General features: G+C 55.0%; 2 protein-coding genes across 11 annotated transcripts; both read left to right on the top strand.

The window, feature by feature from the left end:
* The first annotated feature begins 2,434 nt into the window (after positions 1–2,434).
* On the top strand, positions 2,435–4,126 carry Retn (resistin). Of its 7 annotated transcripts, none has more exons than XM_010605601.2 (4): positions 2,435–2,530; positions 3,003–3,195; positions 3,684–3,761; positions 3,912–4,126. In XM_010605601.2, the coding sequence occupies exons 2-4, from the start codon at positions 3,075–3,077 to the stop codon at positions 4,046–4,048; spliced, it is 336 nt and encodes a 111-aa protein (XP_010603903.1). In that variant the 5' UTR covers positions 2,435–2,530; positions 3,003–3,074; the 3' UTR covers positions 4,049–4,126. The 7 variants fall into 7 exon arrangements, with proteins under 7 accessions (XP_010603903.1, XP_010603906.1, XP_010603904.1 ...); XM_010605604.2 differs by having other exon boundaries at positions 2,447–2,530; positions 3,065–3,195; XM_010605602.2 differs by having other exon boundaries at positions 2,449–2,530; positions 2,948–3,195.
* A 2,465-nt stretch (positions 4,127–6,591) lies between these two features.
* Positions 6,592–9,724, top strand: Mcemp1 (mast cell expressed membrane protein 1). 4 transcript variants are annotated; one of them, XM_010605609.2, is made up of 7 exons: positions 6,592–7,111; positions 7,366–7,455; positions 7,877–8,014; positions 8,122–8,172; positions 8,263–8,409; positions 8,658–8,723; positions 8,831–9,724. In XM_010605609.2, exons 1-7 carry the CDS (start codon positions 7,060–7,062, stop codon positions 8,845–8,847), a joined length of 561 nt encoding a protein of 186 aa, XP_010603911.2. In that variant the 5' UTR covers positions 6,592–7,059; the 3' UTR covers positions 8,848–9,724. The 4 variants fall into 4 exon arrangements, with proteins under 4 accessions (XP_010603911.2, XP_010603910.2, XP_010603909.2 ...); XM_010605608.2 differs by having other exon boundaries at positions 6,593–7,123; XM_010605607.2 differs by lacking the exon at positions 6,592–7,111 and having other exon boundaries at positions 7,132–7,455.
* The last annotated feature ends 6 nt before the right edge of the window (positions 9,725–9,730 follow it).

The raw sequence follows: 9,730 nt of genomic DNA on the forward strand, positions 1-9,730 counted from the left end.
GCGCTCTTTTTTTTTTTTTTTTTTTTTTTTGAGACAGGGTCTCACTATGTAGTTGAGACTGACCTGGAACTCACTATGTAGCCCAGGCTGGTCTCGAATTTGCAGCAATCCTCCTGCCTCAGCCTCCCCAGTGCTGGGATTACAGGCATGAGACACCACGCCCAGCTAGTAGCACTCATTTTTTAACAGGTAGAAACTGGGCAAATTGAAGGAGTTTAATTTTCAAAGGAGAAATAAGGGGGCTGGGGATGTAGCTCAGTGGCACCGCACCTGCCTCACAAGCGCAAGGTCCTGAGTTCAGTACCAGGAAAAAAAAAAGATACGAAAGAGTGATAAGGGCTATGTGGCTCTGTCTTTCTGCCACCTCAAGGGTTTTCAAACTGGATCCCTGTGGGACTCTAGAGGGTTCCACACAGTACCCTGCTCAGAGCTGTTCATTTCGTCTGCATCCTCCAAAAACTTTTACTTGAAAAGTTCTCAGGCTAAAGGCTCTGAAAATCAGAGTTCTCAAAAATAATCTAAAAATTAAAACTTTTTGGGTGGGGGGCGGTACAAAGGATGCAATACGGGCTGGTGCACTCTGGGTAAGTGCTCTATGACTGGGCCACCCACCCAGACCCCTAAAACATTTTTTTCTTCTCGAAGATACTGTGACTCTAGGCTGTGCCTGAGGGTCTTCAGGGTGAAGGGATGAGCTGGGACTCGGGGAGGGGGAAGAACGTGAGCCCCAAATCTCCTGCAATGGCCAACAAGAGGGGCACCTGTGGAATTCCTTTTTCCCAACCAGGCTCCCTATCCTCCTGTCTTACTAGTTAGTTTTTAGTCCTTCAAAATCAGTGCTCTCCAGTCTGCTGTGATACAAACAGCATGGTACCAGCAAAAGAACAGACCCGAGGATGCAGAAACAACGCCAGACACACTCAGCCACCTCATCTTTGACAAAGGAGCCAAACACCTTCACTGGAAGAGAGACAGCCTCTTTCATAAATGGTGCTGGAAAAACTGGCTTTGCGTGTGCTGAAGATTCAAACTAGACCCGTATCTTTCACCACGCACTAACCTAAAGTCAAAATGGATCAAAGATCTAAACGCTAAAACAGACACACTAAATCTGATGGAAGAGACAATGGGTAGAACGCTTGAGGACACAGGAGGAGGCAAAGACTTCATGAAGCAAACACAGAACACACAGGAAATACTACAAAGAATCAACAAGTGGGACCTCAACTTATGAGAAAGCTTTTGCACAGCAAGAGAAGCCAACAGAGTGAAGAGAGAACCCACAGAGTGGGAAAAGTTTTATTTACCAGCTATTCATCAGGTAAAGGGCTATTATCTCGAACATACAAAGAACTCAAATAAATCAGGTCCCCCCAGTTCAAAGACCCAGTGCAAAAACAGGCATCTGAAATGAACAGACACTTCTCAGATAAAGAATTAGAGCTGGGGATTTAGCTCAGTGGTTCTGCCACCTGCTTCACAAGCACAAGGACCCAAGTTCGATCCCTGGTACAAACAAAAACAAAAACAAACCAGAATAAGAAATGGCAAATAGACATATGAAAAAATGTTCAGTATCACTGGTCATTTGAGAGATGCAGATGAAAACAACACTGAGATTCTACCTCGCCCCTGGAAGAATGGCTGCTATCATGAAATCAACCACTAACCAATGCTGGTGGGGTTGCGGGGAGAAAGGAACCCTTCTCCATTGTTGGTGGGAGTGCAGACTGGTGCAACCACTGTGGAAATCAATATGGAGATACCTCAAAGAGCTTGGACTGGAAATCAATATGGAGATACTTCAAAGAGCTGGGACAAGAGGTTCCGTTTGACCCAGCCATCCCTCTGCTGGGTATCTTTCCAAGAGAACTAAAAGAATCATATCACAGAGAAGTATGCGCACCCATGTTTATAGCAGCACAGTTTGCAATAGCTAAATCTTGGAAACAGCCCAATTGCCCATCAACTGATGTGTAGATAAAGAAGACGTGGCTTTAACAAGCACAACGGAGTACTACTCTGCCGTAAAGAAGGATGAGCCTCAGACATTTATAGCTAAGTGGATGGACCTTTAAACCACACTCCTAAGTGAAATAAATCAGGCACGTGTTTAAAGGCCACGCCGCTTCTCCGGTGGGAGAAACTGAATGTGGAAATAAGGACTGAGATGTGGAACAGGCGCCGGGAAATGGGAAGACCGTGTTCAGAGGAGAAGGGAAACAAGGGACAGGGGAGGGGAAAGGAAGGAAGGGACAAGAAAAAAGTGAACATAGGGAAAAAATTGGAGACAGAGATTTTGTACGTAGGGCAGGGAGGGGGCTTGAAGGGGGCATGGGGTAAAATGGAATAAAATTTATTAGTTAAAAAAATAAAAGTAAAAATATACAGGCCGATTGCAGTGTCCTCAGACAGACCAGGATTTCTCAATGAACCCCACACAGGAAACGATGTGGTCACGTTGCTTCCAGGACTCTTGAAGGGTTAGGTCTGTGTCTGAGGCCATCTGGAGGCACGCGAGACTTCGGTGGTAAGTCAAAAACTAAAATTCCAGCCGCAGCCCAAGCTGCTTGCGAGACCCCCGGTTTGCCTTCCTCTCCTGCGTAGTCGGAGACCCCCCAGACACTGGCCAGGCCTGGTCCAGCCGGCAGCCTGCCAGTTTCTCTTGCGGGGAGTCCCTCAGAGGGGCTGGTAGGACATCCGCTCGCTGCTGACAGGGGCCTCTGAAGGGGATATTGCAGCAACCAGTGGGGAGGCGGCAGCCCCCACGCGGCGGCTCCCGGGCTCCTCTTGGCCCTGGATGTGGCCAGGGCGAGCCGGGCGCTTATTCCCGGAAGCTGCGACTCAGAGGCCCCTGGGAGAGCTGGGGCCCAGGGATTTGCTCCCCACAGTCGACTGTTTTGCTGAGCCCTGAGTGAGTGAGTGACAGCCTTCCCTGTCCGCCCAGAGTCCCCAGCCCAGGGGCCAGGGACGGAGCTGGGCCTCTGTCTTTGTCCCCACAGGAACCAGGTGCCCACGTGGTCAGGGACTAACCCAGAGGTGGATCTCCTGCTCCCTCCTGCAGCACCCGCACGATGGAGGCTGCCTCCCTCCTCTTCCTCCTCCTCGCCCCAGGGCTACTGGTGTCCAGCACATCACCATGTGCTCTGGATGAAGCCATTGATCGGAAGATCAAAGAGCAAACCAGCTCCCTAGGTGAGGACCCAGCATGGTCCCAGGGGCTCTCTGGCCCTGGTCACCAGCCTGACCCCACCCCAGCCCCGCCGCTAACCACGCCTCCACCTCTCCGGACCTCACCAAGCCCTACCCTGAGCCAAGGTCCAAAGTCAACCCAACTTCCACCCATCCCACCCCACCCCTAGGCCCAAACCTCGCCTTCCTCAAAAACACCCAAGTCAAGGCAGAGCGGTACTGCGGGGTGCTGGCTCCTCACCAGATCTTCCCCAGGGGAAGCCTTATTTTGAAACAGGGTCTCAGTAAGGCGCTAAGTAGCCCAGGCTGGGCTCCAAGTTGCAATCCTCCTGCCTCAGCCTCCCAGAGAGCTGGGATTATGGGTGCGCACCATGCACCTGGCTCCAGGGAAACTTGATTCTCTGCCTAAGTCCAAGCCACCAGGGACCCCCGGGACACCGAGGGTGAAGGGGCAGCTTGGTCTCACAGGTGGTCCTGTTCCTGACCTGCAGTTTTAGAGGCTGTAAAGAACCTGTCCCTGGACTGCACAAGCGTCACCTCCAGGGGGGACCTGGCCACCTGTCCCGAAGGTGAGTACGAATCTCCTCCATGCACAGATGCTCCCTTCCCCCAGCTCAGGGGTCCCCTTTCCTTTGCCCGTGGTGTGTCCAGGGCCCCAGCCGGGCGCCCACATCCAGCTCCTGGGCCCCAGCCTGCCTCCCCGTCCCGTCTTCCCACAGGTTTCGCAGTCACCAGCTGCTCGTGCGGCTGGGGCTGTGGCTCGTGGGACGTGCGCGCCCAGACCACGTGTCACTGCCAGTGCGTGGGCATGGACTGGACCGCAGTGTGCTGCTGCCGCGTGCAGATGGCCGCCTGAGCCTGGAGGCGCCATGGTGCGGTTTAGGGGGGCTAAGGAAGCGGGGCTGGAAATAAACCAGGAGACAAAGATCATGGCCGAGCAGATGAGGCTTTGCGTGGTTTCTTCAGCTCGCGGAGCGCGGGGACTGATGGGGCCTCTCTGGGTCCTTCCAGAAGTGGGGGGGTCTTCTGTCCACTCTCCCTCCTCCCCTGGGTGTCCCGACTCTTCCTCCACAACCCGGACCTCAGCATCCTCCAGTGTTACCCCTAGCTGAGGCTCCTGGACTCTCAGCTTGGAGGCCATGATGGCCACGGTGGGTCCCAGGCCCCCAGGAACTTCCTGGCTCTTCCACTGGCTTCACCAGGATCCAGGGCAGCCTGGTAGCAGATGCGTGCAGTAACCCGAGGGCCGGGGTGGGCCCCAAATCATCCTCAGCCCCAAGCCCTGAGCCCCCAGTATCTGCACCTGCCTGCCCAGAACGTCTCCCAGGGGTGAGGAGCCCCAACTTCACGTCTGTACACCGGCAGGGGTACAGCTTAATGTGAGGTCCTGGGTTCAATCCCAGTACAGCAAAGCAACACAAACAGAAGCGAAAAATAAAGCCGGCCCAGAAGACAGGGCTTCTTGGCGGCTTGCATGCTTAGAACAGGGCGTGGTACACAGTGGGCACTCAGTACATGTGAAGAAATAGCCACATGTACACTTAGATATGTCATGCAGGGGCAGGGGCAGGGGCACACACTGCATGTGTACACAGCCACACACAGAGCACACAACAGTTACCATGGCACTGTGGGTTGTTTTTGCCCCTCTTGGGAGGTGGGTTGAGTCAGGGCCTCCTATGTAGCCCATCCTGGCCTTGAATTCATGGCGAGCCTCCTGCCTCAGCCTCTCAAATGCTGGGATTATGAGCATTTGACACCATGCCTGTCCGACATTTTTTTTCTTTATTCTTTCTTTTCTTTAAAATTACCCCCCCAACCCCAACCCAGGGTCTCACTGTGTTGCTCAGGCTGGCTCCAAATTTGCTACCAGGTAGCCCAGGCTTTTTTTGGGGGGGAGGGGGTGATAGGGTCTTGCTGTGCAACTCCTGCCGGCCTTGAACTTCCAGCGTTCCTCCTGCCTCAGCCTTCTGACAGCAGGGATTACAGGCGGGTGACACCATTCCCAGCCCCAGGCTTGTTTTGAACGTGAAATCCTTCTGCCTCAGCCTCCTGAGTGCTGGGATTACAGGTTTTCTTTTTAAAAGAAAATCCAGACTATTAGCCCACGAAAAGCAAGTGCTGGCCGGGCGAACCCTGTGCATATTTCCTGAGTGACACGCCTGCTTGTAGGGCTCCAGTTTAGCAGCTACTTGTTCCTCTAAGTCCAAGCTGGGTGTGCTGGCACAGGTCTGTAATCCTCCTACTCACGAGGCTGAGGCAGGAGGATTGCTGCGAGTTCGAGGCCAACCTGGTTACTACATAGCGAGACGCTGTCTCAAAGAAACCAAAACAACCCCCAAAAAACCCAGAGCCCTGGAGCAGGCTCCCAGACCGGTCCAAGTAAGACTACGCAGTGCGGAAGCCCCGCCCCCGCCTCTGTCCATCAGAGCAGAGCCCACTTCCAATTGGTCAGTCTCTTCGCGCCGTTGTAATCGAACGACCGACCTCTTTCTAAGACCTGGTAGTGGAGCCGGCATCCAATCTCTATGTCATTGATTTTTCCTGGGGAGACAGGACTTGGCAGTATTTTGGAAACAGAACATTATCCTCACTAGATTGCAGCGCGCATTCCAAAGTTACGTTGGATTTAACCATGTATTTTAAGCCAAACCTTGGCGGAACTCACTTCCTGCACGGGACCAGAAAGTCCTACACTTCTCATTTTCTTGCAGAGAGAAAACTATGAATCTCTTAAGCTGCCGTGTCCAATAGCAGCCTTTTAACACTTGAAACCTGGCCAGTCCGAAGTGAGGTGTGCCTTAGGGCAAATATACACTTGATATCTAAGACTGGGTGAAAAAGCAAACAAGGGGAGACAAGAAAAAAAAAAAGAAGATAAACTCTAACCTACCTTATTAACTACTTCTAAATTATTTTTGTTTTATTGTTTGAGACTGGGGGGCGGGTCTCGCTGTGTTGCTCAAGTAGCTGATTCTGGACTCCTGGGCTTAAGTGATCTTCCTGCCTCAGCCTCCTGAGTAGCTGGGACTGCAGATGCATTTTCCCACACCCAGCTTCATCAAACGTTCTTTTCTTTTGAGACAGGGTCTTCATAGGGCATTCAGGCTGGCCTTAAACCCAGGTTGGCCTTGCATTTGCGGCCATCTTCCCTGCCTCAGCTCCCCACCCACCTTTGTTACCAGAGATCCTACTCAGGCCCTTGCGCTCGAAAAGCAGGTAGCGGAACCACTGAGCTAAATCCCCAGCCCTGCCTCAGCCTCTTGAAGGCTGGGATTAAAAAATAAAAGAAAGAATAGAAAAGAAGAGAGTGTTTCTCTTTCTCTAGGGTCTCCACGAAGTGGAAAACTCTGCCTTCCAGGGTCCCACCACTGCAGAGGACAAGGATGGGGGTCAGTCCCGCATGTGGGTGCAGGGTTGCAGGAGTCATTGTTTTGTGTCTTTAGGGGACTGTGTACGTGTGTGAGACTGGGAATCGAACCCAGGGCCTCTGCACTGACTCTGGGGCTATCAGCTTATTTAGTGGGACAGAAACAGAAAGGAGGCAGGCAGAGGAGTTTATCCAGGCAGTCTCTGTGCCCCCCAACACACACACACACACACACACACGAACTTCCTGTAAAATTTCTGTTCTGTCTCTAAGTCAAGTGGCTTCTTGTCTTTGCCATCCCTGAGACACAGCCCCTCCTAGACACTCTTGAGCTTGGTGAGAACGTTGCAGGGTGGCAGACTCACGGACCCCTGAAAAGAGAGGGCCAAGCCTTACTTCCTCCCCAGTCCCAGATTTCGCCATCTGCAGCACACTTCCGGTGGGTGGGGGTGTGGACAGGGGCTGGCTGGCCTTCGAGATCCACAGCAGAGGTCAGGATGCAGGGAGTGGCAGACTTCAGAGACAAGCGGGAGCAGCGGGGGGACACAGGTGACAGGAGAGGTCAGGAACCTGGGGGTGGGCAGGGAGGGGTCCGGAAGTGGGGCTTGGCGGACAGGGGCGAGGGGATGGAGGTGTGTACGGGAGGGCACCTCCCCTCCAGGAGTGCGTGTGTCCCCGGCACACATGGAACAGAGTTTAGTTCTTCCCTCTTTACCTTGCACACCCAGAAATGCCCTGTGTTGGGTGTCAGGGTTGGGTGCATCTGGGCAGCTCTCTGCAGCCCTTCTCTCCAAATCACACAGATGCCTGTGACCCCAACTATGAAAACATCGCCCTGGCCTTCAGAGACCCGGCCCAGCCCAAGGGCCGAAAGCCAGGACTTGGGAAACAAGGTGCATGGCCCCACCTGCCCTGGCCCCCGCCTTGGGAAGGGCACTGCAGGGAGGTGGCAGGGCACGGTGGCTTGGAGGACTGTGGTGGAGACGGCGTGGGGTGTCTCAAACGCTGCCGGCCGCACTATGGGCGACACGGTGACAGTGTTGGGGAGACTGTACAGGACAAGAGGGCTGATGGGGAAGGACAAGGCGACCACAGCTCACGGTTGGCAACCAGCATTGGGCACTGACGCCCTGCGGTAAAATGTCTGTGATGGTGACCGTCAAGGGGAACGGTGGTGGCCGAGTTGTTGATGGTCCTGGGGTCCCCGCCTCCGTGTATGTGCTGTGTGACGTCAGCGATGGTCCTGGTGTCGGAGAAGTGCTGAGGGTCTGGCGGGGGTGCGGGGCTGCGGGTCATGCGGCCTCTCCGTCCCAGCCCCGACCCGGCCCAGGCCTCCCTCGGAAAGTGCCCAGGTGCCCGCCTGGCTGCAGAGGTCCATCATGAGCCTGTCCCTGCTCCTCAGCCTGCTCTTCACGTTCTGCATCATCCTCTCCGCCCTGGTCCTGGTGAAGAGTGAGTGTTCCCCAGGGAGCTCGGGGGGACCTGGGGAACCCGGAGTCTCCCCCAGACCCACCCCCCTCCAGCCAGCTCGTCCCTCAGCTCTGCCGCCTCCCAAACAGACTTGGAGATGTCCAGGGAGATGCGGGGCTTGAAAAGGGAGCTTTCCAACAGTGAGTGCCGATTCGGTGGGAGACCCTGAGGGTGGTGGGAGGGCTCAGGAGGAGGGTGGGTCCCCAGACACGGTCACCCCACGCCCTCAGTCTCGAGTTCCGTGTTGGAGTGCCAGGAAGAGCAAAGGATAGGCTGGAGCAAGGTCCAGAAGGACATCCGGGAGGCCACCAAGAGCATCGGCACAGTCCGGAGCCGGGTTGAAGCCGGGAAGGAGAGACTGGAGATGGTGACAGGAGGTGCCCTTGGCAGGCCCGCCCTCCATCCTGCAAATCTGTCCTAATGCCCAGCACCAGGGGAGGAGATGGCCAGGGTGCGGCCTTCCCAAAGCTTGAGGTTCCTAAGGGGTAACGGCTGATGCCGAGTCTCCCAATACAGGATTGTGGTGAACCCCAGGCTGGAAGCTGTGTGGAGAGGGCTCCCAGTGGAAGTGGGGCTTTGTTTGAGGCTGCACCCCAGCTTCCCCTGTACCCTTCTGTCCCATCAGAAATAACACAAATCCGTACAAACATACAGAAAATCCTTGAGGTGCTGGAAAGGAAGACAAATACACGTAAGCCAGGGCCCAGGGAAGCCGGGAGGGTGGGATGCAGGCCTGGCCCTGAGGTCTTTCCCAGGGGCTGGGCCGCCTGACTTTGTTTTTCCTTTCCCCCCACTCAGAGCCCCCATCTAAATAAGAGCACACCGGAGTCACAGCTCAGAGGATGAGATTTGCAGGTGCGAGTGAGATGGAAAAGAGGTTCCCCGGCCAACTGTGAACCTGCCCCTAATTCTGTGAATAGAAAATAATGCACCAGAGTGAATGAGGTTTGTGGAGTTGTGCGTGTGTGTGTGTGTGTGTGTGTGTGTGCACAGGAAAGAGGGTGAGAGTGAGAATGTCCCTGTGTCCCACGGAAGGTGTTACGGGTGTGAATGTGTGTTGCGTGCACGTCTACGTCGCTACCTGTGAATCTGTGTCCCTACTCGTGACACACGTGTGTCATGACATGAGAGCACAGGCATTTCCCGTGGGGGGCTGTGTAAGGACCCCACAAGTGTGTCACTGTGTGTGTGGGTGCCACGCGATACCTGCCCGTCAGCACAGGGGCACAAGCACACGGCACTGTCACGTGGTACGAACACGTGCGTACACCGCACACCTCGGCAAAGTCTCCCTGTACGTACGGGGTCGCCCTGTCTGCCCCGTCACCCCCTGTACCTGTGAGCCCAGCGACGTCATGCTGTGTGTTCAGATCGCACACTCGCACGTGTGCTCTTGTCCCTGCACTCACGTTTTGTGATTCACACAGATACAAACCAAGGGGAAACAACGTGGCTCTTGACCTGTTCCGGGAGCAACTGAGGGGGGTCAGGGGGTGGCAGGTGTGAATGTCCTCGAGATGGGGCGAATCACACATCGAGCGTGGATATGACGCGGGAAGTCCCGGGGCAGAAGGGTGGGCAACTCTAAGTGCGAGCGGGCCCAGGGGTATCTACGGGCGGACTTGTGCTCAACGTCCTCGGTGCGCCCCCGCCCCGAGCGAGGGACCGCGCGCGCCGGGGTAGAGCAAAGCAGCAGCT

Source organism: Fukomys damarensis, unplaced genomic scaffold (genome assembly GCF_012274545.1).
Source record: "Fukomys damarensis isolate Sample0158 unplaced genomic scaffold, DMR_v1.0_HiC HiC_scaffold_37, whole genome shotgun sequence".
NCBI classification, from domain to species: Eukaryota; Metazoa; Chordata; class Mammalia; order Rodentia; family Bathyergidae; genus Fukomys; species Fukomys damarensis.